Raw genomic sequence first — 25,251 nt, 5'->3', positions numbered from 1 at the left:
AAGAAAGACCAAGAGGGAAAAGCACCCACACATCGCCACATTTAGTTTTTGAAAGACCCTCCAAGGTGTGTCCCCATATATTATTTGGGGTGCTGACCAATCACTTGGCCCACCTATGGCCACTTTTAAGGGAAACTGCCCCACCTAGCTGCCGTGCAGAGGGACAACACTGGGACCGGTGCTTCCTCACCTGCTGCCCTCCCCACTGTTGGACCACAGTGCCCTGGGGCAGAGGCAGCCAACCTCTGGGCCAAACAGGGGACCCTGTGGGAGCCTAGAATGGAAATGACTTCCACATCAAGAAAGCGCTGAGCAAATCAAACTGTGCAGTTGGAGCAAATGCAGAAAGGTCATGAGATAAAGAAGTTACAAGGGCCCAGGAAGCCAGAGTCCTGAGGGGCTCAAACATCTGAGTAAGCAGAAGCTACACCATAGAGAGAGAGGCAGGAAGCCAGTTTCTAGGAGAAACGATACAATGAAAAGACACCAAAAAGAAGTATAATTGGAAAATCATGTCAAAGGTATTGCAGTAGAGAGATCCAAGCTCTTCTGCTTTACAAGGGTCTTGAATCCTGGTGGGCTTTTTATTGCAGTCTCAGAAAGAACTGGCTAAACCACGTTCTGTTCTGCCCAGGAGGCCTGGTTCCTACGCCGCCTTGTAGCCGGGAGACTCGCTTTCATTTTCTCCACATATTAAAACTAAGACTCTGATAAGCTGGGCTAATGCTTTTCTGGTGGGCGCATTAAAGTCTCCTTATGTAACAAGCATCAAGGACAGCGTAGGAACACTCCAGATGAATTTGCTTTTAACTGTCAAGTGCAATAGAACTGTTACCCATCAGCATCTTGAGAAGCAGGCAAAAGCAGGATAATTAAACCCAGCCTTTCAAATAAGCATAGTTGTAAAGGTTACAAAACACTGCAGTGTTGCCAAACTTGGTGAAATCAATTTCCATTTTGTTGCAGTATGTGTCATGCAGAGAATGCTGAAGCCAACAAAATGAAAAGCATTAATAATTGGTATTAATAGCATGTGCAAATTAATTTGCTTATTTGCCTAAAAAACTTAGCCAAACAATTCATTAAGTGGAAGCCCTGCACGTTAGATAATATAAACATATACTTCCTATTGTTTTCAAAAATGAGCTGTTTGAAGTTGAGAAACTCTAACCTTAGAGTTGATGGAAACTAAATGAAAATCTTTGCCAAGAAAATGAAGTCAACTGAATGGGGTACATAAGAAGCGTCTTAGTGACATCAAAACCATAGAAAATATAAAGGATCGTGAATCGAACATTACTGATTGGCTTAAAGTGAAATGGAGATACTATTTAATATGTGTTCACATCTGTTTGCAGCACTTGCTGACGGCTAAATACTTGATCTTCCTGCAACACCTAGGAGGTAGATGGGGAATAGACAAGAAGCACAAATGGGAAATCAAATCCTGGTGAAGTTAAGCACTTTGTGAAAAATATTTCATGGATTCAATTTAGCAGGTGTTTATTGTTGGGCAAAGCCACGGTTTGCCTGCTGCCGGCTCTATTGCAGGAACCAGTGGTGGAAGGTGCCGGGGGGGGGGGGGGGAGTTGAAGACCCTCTGTGCCCAGGTTTTGTTTGTAATCATGTCTTTTGTCACATGCCTAAGCCACGTTCACTTCTTCAAAGACTAAGTTACAAGCTTTGAGGACTGCTAGACTCTAGGCATCATCTTTCCCTATTGTTCCTCCTTTCTGCCTCTTTATTTTTATTAAGGATCGTACCAGAGGTTGATTTCTAACTGCTCCCTATGAAGGACAAATACATGAAAAGTTGGCTACAATTACAGAGTCTTAGAACCTTATCATAAAAAGGCAGAACTTCAGCTACGTGGTGTAAGACAGGGAGTAGGAAGAACCTGATTCTCAAATGAAATAATATATGAGATTGCAAAACCATTTCCTAGTCACAACTTGTACATTATTCACTTTCCCACCTACTGACCTACACAACATGATCCACGCATCCTCCATCCAAGAGAACCACAGCCAGGAAATAGGAAAAGCCATTCTCATTCAACAGCCTGGTCCTGGGTGCCTACTCTGGGCCAAGCATTTGGTACATTAGTGCATAAGACATTCAAACGCTGGTTATAAACTCAGAACAGAGCTGCAACAGCCAAAGCCCCCCGAAGGGAAACCGTTAGGCCAGCCTTGACCCCTAAATTGAAGGTACTGCTGAACCCAGGCAGATTCCAAGAGAGCGAGTTGCCAAGACTCTCCGCATGTGTGGTTTTCCTACTCATCTGTGCAGATCTCAGATTACACTTCCCCTAAAGGCACTGCAGGCTTCTCTGAGTAAAAGAATTAAATGCTTATTAGGATTCTGCACGTGTGCCCTGGGAACTGCATCCCACATACGATGGTGCTGTCCTTGCATCGTTAGCACAAACACTTATCCAAGTCTGACAAGGGACATCAAACCACTTCAGGTAATTGCATTTTCAGAGCAGCTGATAATGAAACAGGAAAGATTTGGCCTTGCCCCTTGCCTAGCTCAGAAAATAGATAAGATCTAGCATTCTTGCTTTTTTTTCCCCCTTTAATAATCAGTCAAAAAGTTTTGCCTCCAACTATTTTGACTGTTTTCTCCCTAACCATGAACTCTAAGTTATAACCCCGTTCCTTTTGTTTGCAATATGTGCGTCATTATCTTATTTAATCATGGATTATCTTTCCACTTAATTAAACTCACTTTTCACATTGAAACTTTGCATTAAAAAGAAAAATACAGATGTCATGTAGAATTATTCCACTAATCTATTATATCAGTCAAATAATTGCTCCCTGCCCCCAGGTAGTTAAAGATGAGATATTGTTGCAACTATGATCAAAATCTTTCTCTTGTCTTTCTTCACATTCCTGAATGTTTAAAGCCAGGTACGTATAGAAGTGCCAGATCCTGAATACTGCTATGAAAATCTCTTCCAAAATCAATGATTACCATTTGATTTATGATTAATTACAAAAAAAGCCCACCAAAAGAAATGTGTGTTTACCTATGTTAGGTGCAATACTGCTTTATTCCTTTAGTTTACCTTTCAACTTAATCCTACCTTCATTTTCCTTGGTTGGGTAAGATATAAAAGTACTTTCCTTAAGGATCTGTCCAGATCTCTAACAAAAAGGTATTCTCTCAGTCTATGGATGAATTCTGATCAAAATTCATTAGTTAAATGTGGATAGATACTTAATATTCAGGACTCATCTCTGACTCAAGATTGATTTCATAATAAATCTGGTAATATTTAGAAATAACAAATGACTACTTCAGAGAATTCTTCAGAAAACACATGGAAAGATAGGAAACAAGAAAATATAATCAGAAAACTTGTTTTCTTGATTGAGTTACTGTTGAGCCCTCAGGAGTGGTGAGCACAAGTTTGATTAAAATCAGTTCTGGACACTAAATAGTCAACAAACATAAGAAGCAAAGAAAAATTATCTGGAACTTTCCCTTTTTTAAGGTGACCTCTGCTCACCTAAGGATGATGGCAACAGTTCTGTACAGGAAGGAGCCTATGATCTTGGAGACGTGAGTACTTCTGAAGGTTTAAGCTTCATTCATTCAGCGTGCACTTATTTAGTACCTATTAATAAGATACACTATCTATTTTGTAAGTCAGTTTCTTACCCACCCCCACGTTTTTGCAGGTTCCCCCTTCATACCTCTGTGCATTAGTAAGGTGGTGTTGGCTACACCAAGTGTACTCTACGGAAAGCAGACGCTCAGTGAGGAAAAGGTTCTCTCATGGAGTCATTTGGGAAGCGCTGCAGACTCTTTCCACCCCTTGCAGATTTGCAGTGTACATTAACTAAAAGAAAGGTAGGGATTGCAGGAGGCTGGGGAACTTCTCTGTCTGGGTCTGCTTGTAGCTCGCTGTGCGCTTACAGCAAGTTCATACAGTTCTCAAAGGTACAGCTCTCATCTCTGATATGATGGCATTGTCTCGGCCACCTGCCTCCCCACCCAGCCTCTCACCGTGCGACTCTGCAGCAGACCGTTCTGGCTGCCCACCCAGATCCATTTCTTCTTGCCTCCTTTCCAACCCTATTTTGTTCGGGTATCTCCCCTCCACCCGTGCACCCTACATGCCTCGGGGGATACTGAGTGGTCTTTAGCTGTACTAAGCCAAGGGCAACCACATCTTTTTTGCTTGTGATTTGCTGGGAGGCTGGGTGAAGACCTTCTCATCTTGGAGAGCTCCCAGCAGCTTCCCTCTGTCTGTTCCCCGGCGGGGCTAGACACTGGGTGGGCAGTATAGCACGGCTGTGGCCATCTGGGTACAAAGGACATGAGGGAGGTGAGAACCAACAGAACAGCAGAGAATGGAGCTAGAACCACTGGATAAAGTCCACCTTGAAACCCACTCTCCCTCTGGACTTCCAGTTGTGTGAGCCAAGAAATTCATTGACACCAATTTGGGACTTTCTGTTATTTCTAGTTGAAGTTAGCTGATGGCTACCGCACTCCATGAAAGGTGCCCTCCTTAGCTGGTGACCCTCAAAAACCTTACCAGAGTCTATCTCCAGGACCCACCTGCCCCATGTTGCCTGATATCTTTTGGATAATATTGGCATTGGAACTGGTTTCGAGTCTGTGCTTAGCCCCTGTGGATGGGCTCACCTTGTCTTTTGCTCTGCATGGCTTCTTCCTGTCTCTCTCAGCCATGACTCCCGGGGACTCCCCCGAACACCCTGCCTGCCTGCCTGCCTGCCTGCCTGGAAGGGGGCCCAGCCCAGACTCCCACCCCAGAGTTCCCACTTGTCCCAGGCATCCCACAACCATTCCCAGTGAGGCAGCCCTGCCAAGCCACAGTGTCCTCCAAGTGCTCTGACCTCTTAGCTGGGACTGATTTTCATGAACCAAGAGAGTCTTCATTTAGAGCTTTAGAAGGCATGCAGTGCTCTCAGCACAGAGCTCTATAGCCTTATGCTGAGGCCCTGGGCTGTTTATTGGTTCTGAAAATGAAGCTCTAAGACTACCAGTGTGAGAATCACCTGTAACAGAATCAGACGCTTGTTAAAAATGCAGAGTCCCAGGCCTGCCGCACATAATTCCTAGCAGAGCTGTGGAAGCCCTACTTTTCACAGCCCAGCCGTGGTCATTGCAAACTCCGGGTCACCCCAAAGGCAGCTCGGCTTCCAGCCTCAGCATCTGATGAAACAGAGGCCGAGGCAATGGGCGAGGGCGGCTAGGGAGGAGACAGAACTGTGAAGGTGGAGAGAGCGTGGGAAGCGTGACAGAAAGGTGCCGGCCTGTTTCGGATGCACAGTAGGGAACTGTGCCTAAAGGCGGGCTTGAGTTATCACAGATGTTTGTTTTCCATTTCCTTTGATTTTCGCCTTTGCGTGTCTGCGAGCCTTTGTCTGCAGGCATGATTTGCCTCCAGACACGTCCGGCATCACTGCACAACCCTCTACAGATCTAGAGTCAGTGACAAAGGATGAGGCTAAAAACAAAATGTCCAAGATCCAAAGGACATAGCAAACTCTTGTTAGCTGGTGACCTACATGTCACATAAGTTTTGCCTAACTAAGAGTCGAGTCATCTGACAAATATATTTCCCCGATTCCACGCCCCACCCCACCTCCCAGGTCCGTGCCCGTCCGTGTTTCTCACTTCATGCTTTGTGTGGCTTTCTAAGTTCTTTCCCAGGAAAGAGAGAGAAGCCTACCCACCACCACCTTTTAACTTATGAAATTTGTTTTACCCAGTGACTGACATGACAGAATGCAGATTGCATGGAAAATAATGCCTATAATTTCTGACTGCTAACTTGGACTCCGAATTGAATGTAGGGAGTTTGGACATAACTGGAGAAGAAAGTGTTAGGTTCCAGTTTTTGTGGTTTTTTTTCTCAAAGCATGATTGATGGATGGGAATTCAAAGTTTATTCTAGAATGTAGATCTATTCAAAATGGACCTTGACAGGCCATTCCCTCAGACCCTCCTCATATTCATAGCTAGCCTCCTTGTTTCTTTTATAACCATAAATCTACATATTCCCCTTCTTTCCTGGCCCCACTACTCCAATTCTCATTGGACATTTTGGCCCCAAAGTACTTCTCATTTTCTTGTGCGCTAGGGGCAAATTAATCTGAGGTCTGGGATATCTGGCCATTTCAGGTCCCTATGCAATGGACTTAAAAATCCATTTGATGAGCCCTAAAGTCTTTTTTGGATTCTGGTTTGTAAATTACATTGGCGATACCTCAGAGTCACCTTAACACGCACAGGGTTTTCACGTTAGAACGCAAAGCTCAGGTCGCAGTCTACGCCTCTGATCACCAGGAACACCCCCATATTTCATTCTTTCGTTTGGTGGCTCACAAAGTGGCTGTGTATCAGAATCACTTGAGGAGTCTGTTAAGAATACAACTTTCTTACTCAACCCAGACATCAAGAATCTGACTTTCTGGAGTTGGGGGCCAGGAGTCTGATTTTCTCCCCGCCCACCCCCCCTTTTTTTTTTACAAACTCCCCCATATGATTCTCATGCAGACACCAAGGACCTGTTTACTGAAGACTTTGAGGGAGCGCTTCCCTGATCCAGCGGTTCTCAAACTTGTTAAAACACAGATGGAACCCTCAGCGTTTCTGAGTCAGCAGGTCTGGCTGGCGTCCAAGAATTTGCATTTCTAATAAGTTTCCAGGTGATGCTGATGCCACTGGTCTGGGGGCCACACCCTGAGAACCTCCCTCTGACCCAGGTAGCTTGTGTGTGCGTTTATTATTCATTAGCATTTCTGCTATGCAGCCAAGGTCCAGGCTTCAGAAGAAGGAAATAATCCTCTGGGGTCAGAGGTGACACTCTGGCTGAGCATAATAAGTTTCACCTGAAAGTTTTTATTTTTTTATTTTTAATTTAACATTCAATTATTGGCATTAGGCTTGGGCTTCTCATCTCAGACCTACTGAATCAACATCTCCAGAATGCCCTGAGCATTTGTTTTGTTTTGAAGTTACCCAGAAGAGTCTGATTTATTACAAGGATTTGAAACCGTTTTCTTAGATGAGCCAGACTTGTGAGTTCATGAATAACCTCAATAAAAAAAATACTTGATTTTTATCGGAAATTCAAATTTAATGGGGCATTCCATATTTTATTTGTAAATCTGTAAATTAAGTTGTTGTTTACCTAAAATTCAAACTTAATGGAGCATCCCATATTTTTATTTGTAAATCTGTAAATTATTTTTTGTTTATCTGAAATCCAAATTTAATGGGGCATCCCATATTTTTATGTCAACCTCCTACTCACTGGGCTGTCTTTGCCAGAAGTTTCTTTCCTCTGTGTATTCCCTCCTTTGCTCAATAATACCCCTATTTTTAACGGCTTGAGGGAGTTGAGGTGAGAAGAGATATGCATATAAACGTGATGTGTGGGGTGAAGAAGAGAAAATTAAGATGTTTCCATGGGAAAGAATAAGGAAAGCACATACACAAAGAAAAATTCATTAATCTAGACAGCAGAAACAAAATCAGAAAAAAAAAAATGTGCTGTCTGCTAATGGTTTTTTTACCAGACAATTCGTCAATTACACAGTCAAAAGAAACCCCGGGGAATAAAAAGACACAAAAGATGCTATTAAAATGTTCCAAGTGAAGCCATATATAATTAATTTCAAACAAGCATAAGCTATGAAAAAGCAAATACTTCAAGGTGCTGAGTGAAAGGTGGGATAAATCTAACATCAGGCTTCAAAACGGATGCTTCCAGGTGAGTCTAAGTTTAGGCCAGAGACAGGGAGATAATGATGTCTGCCCCCTCCCTGTTTTATGGGACACTAAAGAGCCTTCAGATGAAACGCTCTGTGTGTGTCAAGGATGAGACGAAACATAAATACAGGATAGCCCACGACATTAGCACGTAACTGCTAAGAGCTGGAATGGAACACATGGAATAACAGAGAAAAAATATGCACTGATGCAGAAGAGAAAACAAGGGAAGGGACCTGGCAAACCATTGCCCAGGCTGAGTAATCCTCATTAGCACCATGGTGCCTACAAAGTAAGCAGTTTAAAAAAAAAAAGAAAGCAGTTTTCTTCTTAAGCAGTCTTAACATGTCATAGGTGAGGAGTTAGCAAACTTCTCCTGTAAAGGGTGAGATAGCTTTCAGACTTTGCAGACCATATAGCCTCTGCTGCATCTATGTAAGCCTGCCATTGTAGCGGGAAAGCAGACACAGACAATAAACAGACATAGCTGGGTTTTAATAAAAATGTGTTCACAAAATTAAACGGTGGGACAGATTTGGCCTGTGAGCCATAGTTTGCCAACCCATTTCATAGGTGGCCCGATACTGCAAGGATAGCATTATTACTAGATTCTAAGGGCACTCAACATTCTAATGGTAGACTTTTTTTTTTTTTTAAGAGCTAGGGTCTCACTCTGTCACCCAGGCTAGAGTACAATAATGTGACCATAGCTCAATGCAGTCTGGAACTCTTGGGCTCGAGCAATTCTCCTACCTCAGCTTACTAAGTAGGTGGGACTACAGGTGCACATCACCATACCTGGCTAATTTTTTGCAGAGATGGGGTCTCACTATGTTGCCCAGATTGGTCTTGAACTCCCGGCCGCAAGTGATCCTCCCACCTTGGCCTCCCAAAGTGCTGGGATTACAGGAATAAGCCACTGTGCCCAGTTGTGGATGTTTGATGAAAAAACATTCCATTAATGTATCACTATACATACAAGGGCAGAATGTTTAAAGGTCACTCCAAAGTATGAAGGCAAAAATCAGGATTCTAGAAACAGGGAGAAGACGCTCATTTGAATGTCTAAGGTTCTGCTTCTCTTTTAGGGAAAGAGAAGGAGAGAAGGGAACCAAGTATTTTACCAAGTGTTTAGAGAGGTTCTCCTTGGTGGACCTGACATTCAGAGAGATGATGACTATCGTGGGGAACATGGGGCCCTCACCATTTTCTCTGACTAGGACTCTTGAAGCTGCTACTGCTGAGGGTGTATCATATAAATAAGGAGTCGTCTTCCTTGATCAGGGAAGTTCCCTGACATTCTCAACTCACTAAGTTTATGTTTACCATCTGAAAATGTGTCCTTCCCAAAAAAACAGGAAAACTAAGTCACTTTGGTATAGAATTTTATACTTTAACCCAGCATACATCACCAACAGCACATGGAAACAGGACTTCAGTGACGCCCCCATGAGCCTGGTTACACCAGAGGCCTCCACATCAGCCAAGAAGCACGAGCATGCATTGACAGTGTATAATTTAAAAGCTTTATTTCCCCCCAACCATTAGCAAATGGATTTCAACAGTTAGTTCAACAGCAAGTTTTCTCGGTAGTCGCCTTTCTCATTGTCGATGCCATTGGTGGGGGAAACTGCTCTCTCATAGGGGGAAGGGTTAGACTTCACAGAGACACTCTGAACTAATCACAGAAACAAGAGGGTTTGCCCTGGCATCCCCCTGTCAACAAGGTCAACAAACCCTTGCAGCCAAAGGCCTAGTCGGGTGGGACTAATCGCCAGAATCTTCCCTGCAGACCTGGCCAAATGGAGCTCCCTTTTGACCAACAAGCCTGGAAGGTGGAGCATCTTCTCAGTTCTTGCTAAATTCCCATGCTTGGTCTTATGGTCTCACACGGGCGTATTTTATCCAAGCAAACCACCAGCTTCTGCCCTGGGGTCCGAGGTGCACTCTTCACCAAGTGCAAGATTGCTCTTCATGCCAAAGTCCACCGTGCACATTGTTGATGGCTTGTGTTTTCGAGGGCTGGTCTCTGCCCCTCCGAGGAATGGTGGCATCATAGAAACGGAAGCACAAAGACCCAGACGAGCACAGGTAGGCAGGGCACAGGGACGCTGCTGCCGGATGCTCTCTGAGCGTGCATTATGGCGAAGACCGCGTTGGTGTGATTGGTGGGTAGCTCTACGTTGCAGATCATTCCTTCACAGCAAGACCTGCACTCCTGTTACAAAAGGAAAAGAGGAGGAAGAGAGTGACTAATAGGAAAAAGAGAGAAAGGGAAAAACAAAGAAAGTCAGAAGAAAGGCTTCACCAGCTTTGTCTGCAGACAGACAATTAGAACTGGCTCTCCAGACTGTGTGTCACTCAGGTTCTCAGGTATGTTTCCCCTGGAAAGGGACCAGGAGAGAAAGACCATCTTGAGAGTCTTTTCATCCTAACTGTAATTTATCTGCATCAAACTCGAGCATCAGCCAGGCAAAGACTAGGAAGGGAAACGGAATAAGACCGCTTGATTAAGTCAACAAATCTTCTAAAGGTTTGTAAAGGAAAACACTGAGACGAAAATGAAAGCTAGGAAACTTTTGGATTAGTCATTGATTTTCTTTCTCAGGACTACTTGTTAGTGGATAATAATGGCTTTCTATTGTCCATGCTAACACCTGATTCCTATCATCACAGCAGCAATGGTTTGATAATTACGGCTGCTGAGTGAGAAAAAGGCTTGGTCCCTAACAGGTGTTTTCAGAGGATGTTTTCAGGCAATGCCGATTTGTGCCTGGTACCATTGCCTCCACCAGATCAACCCAGCCACTTACAGAGGCTTCCAGGACGGCATGATGAAGGCATCAACTCTAAGCATCTGTCTCAGTGGTTCTCAACCCTGGCTACACATCAGAATCACCTTGGGGAACTTTTTTAAAAAAAAAAATCCTAATGCCTGGGACCCCTACCCTGAGGTTCTCTTTTAATTGGTCTGGGATACCCACTACCGCCATGAGCACAGCTTGCAAAAGCTGCCCCGGTGAGTCTCGTGTAGCCAGAGCTAAAAACCTCTGATGTGGGAACCACTTTCTACACTCCAGCCTAAATCAAATTCTAAAACCTCATGAAAGAAACATACTTTCAAGCAATGTTTTCTCAAACATTTCAGGATTCCAGGCAAATGAAAGAGTAAAGTGTTCGTTTAGGATGATAGAATGAGAAAGGTAAAGAGATCAATTGGTCTAAAAATTATCTATAATTCATTGTATTAAACTGAGGCTAATCCTTCAGGCTGTCACTCCCTCATTAAGCAGAGGTAGTGGGAAAGACAAGGTTTCCTCAGTAAAAGGTGTCCCCATTGTCCCTGTGCAGTGTTCTTGGTGATTCCTGGCCATGAACCAAACAGGTGAGCTACACTGTCGTGTCTGTCATTCTCACGCAGATGGTTTGCTCTTGAGCCACTAGAGCTGGCTTCAGACCATTCACCCAGAGGCCTAGGGGCCAGCTCTGGGAACTGTCACTCATTTTTAGTAGCATTATTTCTCGCTGAAGGACAGAAAATCTTTGATTTCTTTTGGTCTCTGTTTTATCATCGTAATAGAGTCTTTCCTCAAAATATAAATATGTTCATCATGTTATCCTTACTTCCTCTCCCATGAGGTATAACTTACCATTACAAGCAGGAATTTTGGACAGTAACTTACACATACACACGATCCTTACCGTATGTTCGGAATCTTGGCTGCGGTGGCAACCGACAAAATGACATTCAGTCTTGGAGGCACACTTTTTGGTGATGGAGGTACTTCTTCCACGGCTGTTGAAGTGATGAACTGTCAAACAGTACTGTGTATCTAGGCAAGAAAAAACAAAAACAAAAACAAAAAAGCAACTTCATTTTCAACATTGCAAAAGAGATCTCTCAACAATCACTTCAGAAATGTCTAAAATTCAAGATGATCCTTAAGTTTCTGCAAGAAATTTAATAGCAGTGAACTCTAGAGTTTCCAGGTGGTATTTGTGAAAAGACATCAGCTTCTGAAGCGCATGTGTGTTTTGAAAGCGACTCCAAGCAGACACCCATCCGTTGGTTTCAGCTGAAGCCGAGGAAAAAAACGTGCAAGCTTTTCATCAAAACCATGGGTCTACGCATTTAACATTGAAGTGTTTATGTCTCTGGGCTTCTTTCTCTCCCCCTCTGAAGCACATGTTCTGGAACTAAAATACCATGAAAATTGTGAATGCAAACTGCAATGGGTCAGAACACCTATTGCATTATTCGATATTTGTCTCTTATATACTAATGGGCCACGTGTGGAACCGGAGTGAAAAGCAGATGCTTCAAATGACACATCAAGATCACCTTCCTTATCGTCTAGCTCTTACTCTTGTTCTAATCCTCCCAATATGTTAGACTTTTCCTCGGCAATGTATTTCCTGGTTTTCTCCTCTCTTTGACTCTTGCTTTCTCTGCTTCCGCCCACCTCCTGCTCTGCACAGCTACAGCACCGCGTTTCTACACAGAGTCATTGTTCCGGTTTTAACCACTCGCATGTTACGACTTCAGGTTCTTTCAAGACGTTTCACTCGATAACCCAGGACGTTCTTCTTTGGTTCCGCGTCTCCCCCATAGGCACCTCAAGCCAATGAAATGCGTCCCAGTTTACTGATCAGGGATTATGGCAGCAATGTCATAGAGTGGGGACAAAACTGCACTGAAGTTGAGAAGACTGGCCTTATGGAACTGCCTCTGTGGCGAGTGAGCAAGTCATGCTAGATCTTTTGATCTGGTTTCCATCATTTTCCTCCAGTAAAATGATGATAGCAAATGCCCTGACATTTTGATAGGGTTGTTGGGAGCTTTAACTAATGTCAACAATAGCAAGCATGTGTTGAATATGTGCCATCGGCCAGGTAGGTACTTCTAACTTGTGTTCATTCATTCAATCCTCACCAAACTCCTTAAGGTAAGTCCTATTAACATCCTCATGTTACAGATAAAGAAACCGAGGCCCATGGAAGAAAATGGTGGAAGGTAGGCTTCTAACAAAGGCAGTTTTCTAAGGTTTGTCCTCCTAACCAGAACACTATTCTAACCCTTAGGATATTTAATATTAAACTCGATGGTGTTATATATACTAGAGTGCTCTAAAAGAGTAGGTGACTTCTGGGTTCAGAAGGAAAGGGAACCACTACATGTTTTAGAGAAGACTTTCAATTTCTAGTACAAACAAATAAGAACTGAAAACTAGTAGCTGCATGGGTTCATATAGAATGTCACACATGCTAAAGCAACCCTAAAAAGTCAGCATAAAAGCCAGGGTAAATAAAACGAGAAATGTCATTCTTGTCATATCCTGTTACACTGAGAATCTCTTTTAACGGCACCAACAGACCACAGAAGTGAAGCTATAAAGTGCAAAAGAAACCTGAGATGACAAAGAACAATAGCTGCAGGCCTGTTTGCCCCAAGAAATGGTTGACTGTCACTCCCCGAAATCATGACAAAATGGAAAGTGAGAAATGACACCCTCAGTTAGAATTCCAGATGGTTAGCATCTTTGGGACTTGACTGGTAAGAATGTCCTGTCATGCCATGCTGGAATGCAGGCACATTCCATGTTAATCTCATCAAGAGTCAGCTCATCAGGTGGACAGAGCATTGCTGACTCTCTTCCTCCCTCCCATCCCTCACGTTTTCTTGGTGGTGGAAAGCCTCAGCTTTCCCTTTCTGTTCACCTAATCTTTCAACGGAGAAGACAGTCTAAAACCCAGAAATAGCCATGTATCGTCCTTGCATGCATGTTAAAATGGCTTTGGTTAATGAATGACAAATTGGTGCATTGTGCACACACCTAGTAGGAACAGTGTTTTGGCACAATCAAAACAACAGCATTGTCTATGGATGCAAGAGGTTGGACGTCAATGCTTCAGTTTACTACTGTTCTAACCCTTACCACACAGTTTTTAGGGGAATTTAAAGCAAATTGTTCAAGAATGATATCCTGTGAAGCAAATTAGTTAAGAGAAGTTATCAACCAACCTTGAAAGCTTTGAAATAACTAAGATAAATTTCTGCGGAAAATGTAGAAACAAATCCCCAAATGTACACAATCATTCATGTACCCATAAGTGCACACACGATTTAAGAATGATCACTCTACAGAAATGTAAAAGAACCCTAAGAACAACATTTTGGTTATCAACTATTCTAGAGAAGAAATAATAAAATATATTGTCCTTATAGATGTCACAGTCATTTGTGTTCATTTACGGCGTAAGATTCTTGGACACGGTGGAGGTCTCCAGGGTGGAGTAGTTATCTGCTCCACACATTGGCTTTATCTGAAAAAGGCAAGGCTAGGCCACTGTCATAAAGACTGTGGTCTAGAAATTTCCCCAAGAGTCAAGGTATAGTAGACTAAAACTAGTAATCTCTAATTCTGTAGGAGTCTATTTGTTTATTTTGGTCTTTTTGCATCTAAAAAACCTAAAAAATAGTACACCCGAAAATCTGAACACAGTCTGATCTCCTTATAAGTAGAGTTTTTAAATTCCATACCATCCATCAGCACATTCTGTCCCTGTCTGTTCCCACTTGGTGTTCCCTTCTACTCTTGTCCCAACCATCCATTCTTCACACCGCAGCCAGGGCAATGTTCTAGAATATGACCAGTATCACGTAATTCCTAGCTGACAACTCCCTACTGTACTGCCTTCCCATCACATTCACAATGAAATCCAAACTCCTTATTAGAAAAAGAAGACCTTGCATGTCCTGCAAGATTTTTTATCTCCCGCTGATTCTCAGTGGCCAGGCTCCTTCCCGACTACAACAAGGCCAAGCCTACTCTTGCCCCTTGAAACCTTTGCATGTTCTGTTCCTTCCTCCTGGCATGCTCTTCCTTCAGATCTCCACACGGCTGGCTTGTTTCAGGTATTTGGGTCTCAGTCTTAATGTATATTCCTTAGAGATTTCCCTGACTGCTCCATCAAAGACACTGACTCATCCGGTCCACAAATATTTACTGAGTCCCTAATATGAGCCAAGCACCGGATTAGGCACTAAAGACACAGGGCTGTCCAGAAAGTATCCAGCCCTGTTATATTTTCTTGTTGTATTAACAATGGCTGGATACTTTCCAAACAGCCTTTGTATATCAGGGCACTAAACAAACTAAAAAGGTACTCAGATGTTATTTAACATTCAGCATTATCTACCATTTTAGCTTGCTTGTGATTTTTCTTAAATGAATGAATGAGTTTCTCAAGGATCAATGTATCTCAAGAGTACAGAAACCTTTCTTGGCTTCAAGCCTCAGTCAGTGTGACTTTTCTAGAGGCATCATTAAGCATTTCTGGAATTCTGAAAATGCCTTAACTGACACTGTGGTCTATCTGTTCTCCCTGGTAGACACTACTTAAGAAATACTTCCTCAAGGCAGCAACTACAAATTGAGGCATTGGCACCAGTTTCCAAGTCCTCTCAGAATAGTCTGATGTCTGGGTAGTCGCTCAGAAAAAAAAAACCCTCTGATTCCTAAAGAATGTCATCAGCCTGTGAGTACACTAATCCATTAGGTAAGACATCTCTGCTCTAGGCAAGTCGGGAGAGACCTAAACGAAGTGAGATCGCAGAAGAGTGTTCCAAACACAGCACACTTACTTTGTGGACACCATTTGTCTTCTGCCCATCGATTGCAGTTGTAATTATCTGCTGCATTTTCACAGGTAAAACACTTGAAGCTATTTGGAAATGGTGTAGCTTTAAAGAAAAAAGAGGAAAGTGAAGAAATAAGTTACAAAAATTTACAAAAAGTTGCAAAACTTTCAAACCTCAGATATGGCACAAAATTAGCAACTTTTATTAGATGAAACAAAATTTATAAGCCGTCATCCTTAGAATTTCTGTTTCCAGGGAACTGGATTTACCCATCAGGCTTTCAGGCTATTTCTTTATTCCCTATTATCTAAATATTTCATCTGTGAATTTCCACTATAAAGTAATGAAAGTGATTCCATAAGCCACTCTGAAAGATCCATGATATTGTTCTACTATCATCAATGGTTTGGGAATAAGTGAGGTTGGAGGGGGTGGACAAGGGGGGTAGTAGTATTAGAACCAATCATTTGATCCGTATGTCGTCCCTGAGAAGAACTGGAGTCCAATTAACCTGAGTTTGGAATCTATCCCTACCACTAATTAGTTGTGTGATGTTTAACTTCTGAGATGTAATAATATTTATAATAACAATGAAGATCCCCATGACTTGCAAAGGTATAGTGAGGATTAAACGGGCAGTTATAAGAAAGATACCCAGTGGAGTCTCCAGCGCATCAACTCATGCTGGTTTCCATGTGTATGTACTTCTAATATAGCTACATTTAACCTCACGAGTAATCTCATTTGATATATGTCAATTATCACAACATTAGACCCTGACCAGGAATGTAACATTTAATATGAGAATGACAGTAATTCTTAAGACCTTACACTCAGGTCAGAGTGTTATGGAAAGAAGAAATTCTGAATTGCTGGAAGTATGGATTGAGAGTAACTAGTATTTTTTTTTTTTTGCCTTGTATCTCATCATTTTAATGGGCAAGAAGAAAAAATGAAATAATTTGATATTTATGAATAGAACAGGGTATAGGGACCTGCGTAAAACTTTCAGGTCATCCATTTTTGGAGAATGAAATAGACAAAGAAAAAGGTGAACCCCAAAGCATCCCAAGAATATAACCCAAAGTTGGGGTGGAAATCTGAAAGCAGTGGGCATTTCAGATAAAGGGGATGATATGTATTGTTGCACAAACCAAAAATTAAAAAAAAGCTAAATTTTGCAGGACATGAAGTTAAATATTATGAATACATTTCAGTTTTGCCTATTTATTAATATAATAGTATATTCAGTAGGTAAATAAATAATGACATCCATTTTCATTTATTAAATCAGTATAGTTTAAAAATACTAATAGTCGATGATGGAGGGTAAATGGTTAAAGTATAAATTGGCACAACTTTTTAAATTTGGTAATTTTAATTCCAAGAAATCTATTCTAAGGTCATTAGCCAATTGAAGAGAAAAGTACATTTAACAAGATTTTCAATGAAGCATTATTTAACATTTAGCTTGCTTGTGATTTTTTTTTTCTGATACAAAGTATGGGGAATAGTAAAATAAGCTACAGGCAGCCATATGCATTTTTTAAAAATGTAAAAGAAATTAAAATATTTTCAAAGACATGGAAAAATATTCAAAATAGAGTGTAAAGGGGAGAAAACTAATATAAAATTAAATTTCTGTGATCTCAGTATGTCACATACTTAAATATATATACATAGAAAAATGCTGGAAGGAAATATTCTAAAATATACAGAAGAGCTTCTTTGAATCTTGAGGTTATGCATAAATTCTACTTTCTTCTAAACATTTCCTGTTTCTTTGGAACTTTCTATAATGAACATGCATTACTTTTTTCTCTTTGTAAAATTTTTATTTATTTTATTTTTTTTGCAGAGACAAGGTCTCACTATGTTGCCCAGGCTGGTCTTGAACTCCTGCATTGGCAATTCTCCCACATTGGCCTCCTGAAGTGCTGAGATTACAGGTGTAAGCCACTGAACCTGGCCACTTTTCTCTTTGTTTAATGATTTTTTTTCTCATCATAAAATTATACTAAGTACTGTTTCTGGATACTCTCAAAAAAAAAATAAAATAAAATAAAATAAAATTATACTAAGCTTAACATGTTCAAAATGTGTAGATAATTTAGAATCTATGAAAACGATATGCCATGCCTTTCAGCCATCAGTGTATCATCATTATCAATTTAGAAATGTAAAATAAATGATAGTTCAAGGCATGTAGCATGCATGTGTATCTGTACACGTGTGCAGTATACATGTGTATTCACACATACAGATATGACTGTCGTAAATAATAAAGAAAACACAAAGTAAAGAACTGTAACGATACAGATCTCACTTAGTATAGCATAAAGACAGAGGTTCTCACACTTGACTGTGCATCAAAAGTATCAGGAAGGCTTTTTTAAAAAGAAGAAGGGAAAAAGAAAAGAAAAGAAAAGAAAAGTATTCTGCATCTCACCCTCCTGACTATTAAATCTCTGGAGAAGTGACGTGGGGATAGTAGTTTTAAAGGCTTTCATCCTGAATCTGATACTCTTCCAGGTATGGGAACCACAGGCATTCACATGTGTAATAAATAACTTTTACCATAAGAATCTCTCTCTGATAAGGAATATCAGAGAAGTTTTTTTTGTTTGGAGAAAGAGAAAGGAAAGGTTATAATACATGTATACACATATTTATACATATATGTCAAATGCATTAACATTCATTATCCTGTAGAAGGTATACACTAATGTTTGCCTATTTTTAAACTATAGTGAAAAAGTTGAGTGTTATATAACCTTTGCTAGTGTTGATCATGTATAATAGTAATAAACATCCAGATAATATTCCTTTCCAAATTTCAAACACACAAATCTGTTTTCGAAATTATTAATGGTCATTTGAAAGAATTAGTATATCATTTATGCAGAAGCTTTCCACAGCCAATATCTTTTTCCAGTGAAGAGATTAACAAAGAACAATGAATTTCCTCTGCTAAACCATGATTAAGGACAGTGTTCAAAAGTTTGTTGTTTTTTGTTTTTTGTTTTTTTTTAACAGGAAGTCTTTCAAAACTTCAGCAGGAAGCCAAACCATTTTAAAGAAATGGAGAAAATTCCTGTCATCATACTCTCACCCACAGAAACAGTGAAGACTTTCTGTTTTATTCTGGTTATAAACTAAATGTTCCAGAAAGATAAATGGAAAAGAGGGCCTCAGATGGACACTCTGACCCTACAGCCGTGCACTGGGGCGGCAACTGCTACTTACGGTCAAGAGGTGGCCTCACATTATAGAAGTTGATGTTCTTGGCAAATGCCCAGTTTTCTGAGAAGATAAAGAGCTGGACGACAGCTACAGCTAGGGCGTGACAGAGAGGCAGCATTGTGACCTTGTGTTTTGGACGGTCCAAACGCAGGTATCTATAGGGAAAAAACAGACTGGTTCAGTTTCTTTATATTTTACACATCAATGGGAGCACATTTTGTTCCTGTTTGGAAAGCTCATGATTCAAATATGTTCAGCCATCTACCTGTTGTGCGGGCCCAGTACCTGTGAGCAAACTGCAATCTTTTTGACCAGATGAAAGGTAAGCAGTGACTGCCTTCTACTGGTGAGGCCTCGGCACTAGCCAGGTAAGCTCTAGCAGGATGCCTGCCCAGTGGCCTTTCAGGTTCAGGAAGAACAGGCATCCGGAACTGGCCTGCCCATCCACTTCCACTGTGCCTGAGGCTAGCTGGTTTACTGCATGCTGGGTCACCTGATCCCTTTAATCCACCCCCAGCTCTGAGGCACGTTCAACTGAAGTTACTCGACCACCTATCTGTCAAGCCCGCTCCCTGAGTAAACACCTACGTTTGATAAATTTTGCAACCCTCTCAAAACCTGGAGGAAACAGTAAAAGTGGGAGCAGTGGGCAGGACAGTGGGGAATGGAACAATGAGGCTGAAAAATAAAATCGCTGCCAGATCCCAGAGCACACAGACATTGAGAAGAGAAACAAGTATCATCGTGAAATGCCAGCCCCAACTGTTTCTGTCACACTGGGGGCAAGGAGAAGCTGCAAGGAGGTTCTAGAAGAAACAGAATAAAAGTTGTTTGAAAAGCTGAAAGCCACGTAATGTAAGTCCTGGCCCACAAATACTACTCTCTGCATTCGTAGACTTTACTTAGGCAGGGATGGAACCTAGCAAAGGGACAGAGATGCACATGGCACTCAGGGAAAGACAGGATATCTTAAGCCCCATAGATTCTACCCCCTAGAGCAAGAAAATCTATAATTATAATGTCACCACTAACAGGTTCTTTTTGACAAGGGGGAGCTGTGGGTGGGTAGCAGAAGAATGTAACTTGGAGTCCAGTTTTTGGTTCAGGTGGCAGCTCTGCTACTTATCACCTGCCTGACCTCAAACAAGCTCTTTAAACTCTATTAAGCTCAATTTTCTTATGTGTAAAGTGGCTTAATAATACTTGGCGCTGACCACATGTTTAGGTAAATACAGGCTCAGATAGGATCACCATAGGATTGTGTACGTAAAGCACTCATAATAAAATTCTGTGAAAATGTTGGAATATTAGAGTTCAATAATACTGGCTGAACTCATTTTCTTATTGCTAAATCAAATGGCCTCAGTGAGTTTAGGGAACTTTTCAAAAAAAAACAAAAACAAAAACAGGTTTCATCTCTGCACATATGACAATTATCCTTCACATGGACATCTGGTTTGAAGCCAGGGTAATAATGCAGAGATTCTAGGGATTTGCCTCCCCCTCTGTTGTGAGTATATTGGTTTTGCCCATGTGTCTAATAATGTCTACCTATGGAGAGGGAACTAAATATTAGAAAAAATGTAGACACAACATCCTATCATCCCTATAGATGATATGTCTGCCACTGATAGAACTGAGTCGCTAAGGAAGTACTCAGTGTAAAAACAAAAAACAAAAAACCCTGGTGAGTAAGTTTCAAAAAGCAATAGTGCTAGACTTTCTACTGCATTCCATCTCAGTACATAATTGGTCCTAGTGATATATAAAATATTTATATAATATATAATTCTTTCCTAGTTCATTTCAGAAACCAAGATTGACCTTTCATAGTTATTGGATTTCTAAATTCTATTCTTATACTCTTTCCAAAGAAATCGACATTTATCCAAAAACACTATTCCTTACAGGCAAGTGGTTACACTTATACAAATTCTGCTTCTCCCATTCAATTCTCTGAGTTGGTCTGTTCCCTAGTCATGATTAATTTGTAGACAAGGAATGGATACCCCTTCTGTATACTGGGGAGACTAATCCCTTTTTCACAAATCTCAGAATGACTCTGTTGTAACAGCAATCCACAAGTGTTCTTGTAATACAGAGATGATGCCTAAGATTAGCAATTTCAGAATCATGTTGTTGACATTCAAATCCCTTTATTTTATTTTATTTTATTTTATTTTATTTTATTTTATTTACCACTAAGCAACTATGAGACCTCGGACAACTTGCTGAAGCCTCCCAAGCCTCAGCCTCCCCATGTGTAGAACAGGCATGGGACAGTACTCACCTCACAGTTTTCAAGTGAGGACTGAATGGCCCAATTTGAAGCACCCAGCTAAGTGCTGAGCACATACTTAATGCTATTAATAACATTTGTTGAGCACTTTCAACCTGGTAGTAAAGAGCATTGGCTCAAGCACCTCCTTCCTAATCTGCTACTTAGTGTAAGTTCCTTAACTTCCGTGTACCACAGTTTTTGCATCTATAAAGTGGGAATAATAAAAATACCTACTTCATAGGATTGTAGGAATTAAATGCATTATCTATTAGCAATATGCCTAGAATTTTGCTAATTCTGGCTAAGTAAGCATTTACGATTATGAACAAATCACCAGCTTGGAATCACAAGTCAAAATCCCTGGTTTTCCTCATGTAATCTCAGTGTGGGACAAAAGCCCATTTGTTCACTCAACATGTTGTTATTGACACCTAATATGTAGCAGTCATTGTTATCACCACCTCCCCAACAAGGCCTTTACTGTCATGCAAATTGCATTTTAGAGGTTGAAGACAGGCAATACACATGGCAAAAACATAATTTCAGATAGTCAAAAATTCGTGAAGGAAATATTAATATAGTAAGGTGACATGTTGGTGAACAGGAGAAGCTACATACATGGTGGCCTCAGGACATCTCTCTGAGCAGGTGACATTGGAAGGGGTGAGTTAAGTGATGAGAAGGAATTGGCCAAGCGAAGAATCCAGGGAAAAAACCAAAGTGCTAAGGCGGGAAGAAGCTTCCTCCTGGGGTGCGCAAAGAGCAGCCAGTGTGACCGGAACACGCAGATTGCGGGGAACAGACACGCTCAGGGATCACATGGGCACTTGCATACAGGCCGTGGCAAGGATTTGGAATCTAGGACAATCACAAAGTTGTTTAATTTCAATGATCTAATTTTGCAAAATACCAAAAACACTTTGTCTGTGTAGAGTAATTGGGCCCAAATTCCTAGCCTTATTTCCAGTTCCTGGGAATAAAGGAAAACAAACGATGGTCGGTACAGAGGACTATGGAATTCGGATATGCCACAGCGGTTTCTCCAAATAAATAAATGAATAAGTGATAGGCAACTTAAAATCAACCGAGTGAACAACACAATCAAGGACCAGACTTCGGTTTTGGTTTCTACATCCCTCAAAACAGCAGTGTGGGGACCGTAGCATCAATCATCTCATTGCATAAGTAAGGACATTGTGGTCCAGAGGCAATATATGCGAAGATTCCAGCACATTGCCCAGAACATAGTATCTGCTCAAAAAGTTTCCACAGAGCACACTTGGGACTACTAAACTTGAAAACAAATAAAAAGTAAACCAAATGAATACCGCTTCCATATAGAAAGAATGTATTTTCATTTCCACTTTTAACTAAAACAGCATAGCTTTATTCTATCCAAATTCTCCAAAACTGCAAAGGTTTTTGCCTGTCAAATGAGAAAAGCACTAAATAAAAATGTCTTATATCTCTGGAGCATGCTTTATAATCCATTACCATATACCACTTTTTCCCAAGCACTTCTATCTATCTCTGTCTATTCTTCAGTGTGTAGGTTTGTGTTAACATGACTGTTTTATTTTTCACAACCAAAAGACATTAGGATAATGAAAAAGTAAATGACTAACTGTAGCATCTGAGAGTAGTTTCACATTTGGAATCATTTCACGGAGACTCTGAACTAAAAATTATCTGCTGAGTAGGCTCTTACTGCAGTCTTTGTGGCAGAACAAGGTTATGATAGAGCTTATATTTTGTTCCAGAGAGAGAAAAAAAAACGTGTGATATGAGTTAGACTAAACCATTTGTGTTATTTTCTCCAAGGCCATCATATAGAGCAGGGTTACCTCTCCATATGAGGGAGGGGGTGACCTATGGGCTTCCTAAGGTTATTTGCAAAATTGTGTGTCTGGACATACTTTGGTGGAATATCTCAAAAGAACCTGCAACCAACATAATGCCTAAGAATGCTGCTTGCTGTTTCAGAATATGCCAGCAATAACTTGACTTCTTGTGACTTGAATATTTTCATATTTTGACACTACGAGAAAAAGTTCTACATATGCATCAGGTATCTGGTCCACACTCCTCAAAACTCAAGGGTAGCTCAAAACATTCTTCCCCAAACAGTACTTATTACCTTCATCCATTTTCCCTCATAGTAAGCCTGGTCAGAAACCCCTCACCTATGGTGTTGGTCTCCTCTGTGTTACATGAGTCTTCTCTTTGGAAGATCCATTGAACCTTGCTCCAGAAAGCGGGGTGCTTCTCTGCCAGGAGAAGGAATGGATTTCTGCAAAGTGTATTTATAGGAATATAGCAGGGATAGACAACTTGTAGGCATTCTATAGAATGGCAGGTAGCCAGATTTATAAATTTAAGAAACCCCACCTGAGACTACGGCCCACTACTGTCCAAAATAAAGGACTTAAATGGCACTTGCTCTAGAAGCACAACTATTACCTAGGTCTGAGCCCTGGTAACCATCTCATCCTAAGTGTGGCATTCTACACCTCCACAGAAAACACAGACAACTGGTGGGGGCCTTAGGAAGCAGCATTATCTTTGACATCATAAACTCTTTTGAGGTACAAAAATAGCCTACATTATTTTTTTATGTACCCCAGGCCCATGCTCAGCGCATGGTAGATACTCAGCAAATACTTTCTGGAAGAGAACCAACATCACTAGCTATGACCTGTAAGGAGTGCTTTTCTTAGCAAATAAGACAAAGGCTGTGGGCAGTAAGGAGCTGGGAGGGTGTCCAAAGATGATAAACAAATGATGGACTCAAAAGGAGATTTGGAAAAGAAGAGACTAAACAGAGGTGGTAAGTCCTGGCATTTCTTGCTCAATTGCTAAAAAATGAGTCAGCAAGCACAAGGCCAACTTCAACTGCAAACAAGACAAATAAAATAGATAATGGAAGGGAAACAGCTCTACTAAGGCCAACATGCCTATCAACACTCACGTTCACACCTTCCTGCAAGCACCACTTATCTCACAGTAAGACACTTTAATGACAATCTTTAATAGGCCTGGCTTTCCTTGTAAAAAGAATAGAAGGCAAAGTAGAAATTCAAAATGAGTGCTGAAATTTTACTCAGAAAGAATGGAATAGATGAAAACACTCCTCTCACAAGGGGAAATAAGCCAGAAAAGTTTACCGTCCACAATAAGGGTTGTGATACTTGCTTCTGGCTGTTAAGCCATGTTGACAAAAGGAGATATTCTAGTTCCCATTAAATTTAGGGTGAGTGTGTAGGGTTTATTTTGAAAGTGGATTCTCACTCCCTTCTTGCAGGGAAACTAAGGTTTCAGTTTCTAACCTTCCCTGGGCATTGAGAACTCAGTTCCTAAGGCTTTAGTTTCTACCTTCTCTCAATGTTCTTTCTCTATATTTTGTATGTAGAGGGTTATTTCCACCTCCTGCAAGTTTAAATAGGAATTATTTTAATTTTGAAGACATTTCTAGCATTCTATATGCCTGAAGCAGAATCCAAGAGAGAAGTTTAGCTTATGATCAATCCATCATCTTGATCTGAAAATATAAACTCTCCATAGACCACAACAGACTTTGCTCTTGGATAACAACATTCAACAGAGAAAAACAGAATCATGATTTAGCCTTCATTACAGCTTGTCCAAATCTCGAAAACAGTGTGATTATAAGTCATGCATGTATACCGGGTATTGCTCCAAGTGTTTAGTACACAATAGTGAATAAGAGAGACACAGTCCCTGTGGTCTAATAAATTATTGGGACCAAAAAGTCAATCTGAGCCACCGGTAAGATGTGATTGACATGATTTAATGCAATCATCTTTGAGAGGAGGAATAGCAATGGGCTTTAGATTCAGAAAGACCTAAAATGAAATTCTGGTTCTAGATTAACTAACCAGGTGACCACAGAGTTAAAAAGTATTGTGCCATTTGCCAATAAGAAAAGTGAGGCTTAGGGACATGCAGGTAACTTTTCTAAATTGTGTGGATTGAGTGCAATTATATAAGTAAAGCACCTTTTACTTAGATGGAGTTCAAGAAATCTTAAGTTCCTTCTTCCCCCATCTCTCCCTCCTTCTCCCCTTCTCTAGACATCAATAGCAGAAGAATACAGATCAGATCAAGGGATAAAATTGTGCAACTTCATTCCATATAAGCTGGACCAAATCTGGTAAACAGCATTGAGTTCTATGCATTAATTTCTTAAGAGGATTTAAAAATTCTCTGTTGCAACCAAGGGGTAAGTTGGTTGACCACCAAGGTCCCTTCCCTTGCTAATATTCTATGATTTTGATGGAAGGAGATTAATAAAGAATTTCAGTTA

The 25,251-nt window shown here is 40.9% G+C and overlaps 1 protein-coding gene across 3 annotated transcripts in view; it reads right to left on the bottom strand.

The window, feature by feature from the left end:
• Positions 1-9,131: 9,131 nt before the first annotated feature.
• Positions 9,132-25,251, bottom strand: part of LYPD6B (LY6/PLAUR domain containing 6B) — a 178,158-nt gene continuing 162,038 nt past the window's right edge. For 2 of the 3 annotated variants that reach the window (XM_076005515.1, XM_076005516.1), the window contains 4 exons: positions 18,650-18,801; positions 15,407-15,505; positions 11,464-11,594; positions 9,132-9,979 (listed from right to left, as the gene is read on the bottom strand). In XM_076005515.1, the coding sequence (XP_075861630.1) occupies positions 9,815-9,979; positions 11,464-11,594; positions 15,407-15,505; positions 18,650-18,801 (547 nt within the window). In that variant the 3' untranslated portion in view covers positions 9,132-9,814. Of the gene's footprint in view, positions 9,980-11,463; positions 11,595-15,406; positions 15,506-18,649; positions 18,802-21,545; positions 21,797-25,251 lie in introns of those variants that run through there. The other variant, XM_012758758.3, reaches the window with a different exon arrangement.

The sequence above is a fragment of the Microcebus murinus genome, chromosome 8 (assembly GCF_040939455.1).
Source record: "Microcebus murinus isolate Inina chromosome 8, M.murinus_Inina_mat1.0, whole genome shotgun sequence".
Classification (NCBI taxonomy): Eukaryota; Metazoa; Chordata; class Mammalia; order Primates; family Cheirogaleidae; genus Microcebus; species Microcebus murinus.
This window is presented reverse-complemented; position numbering and strand designations above follow the sequence as displayed.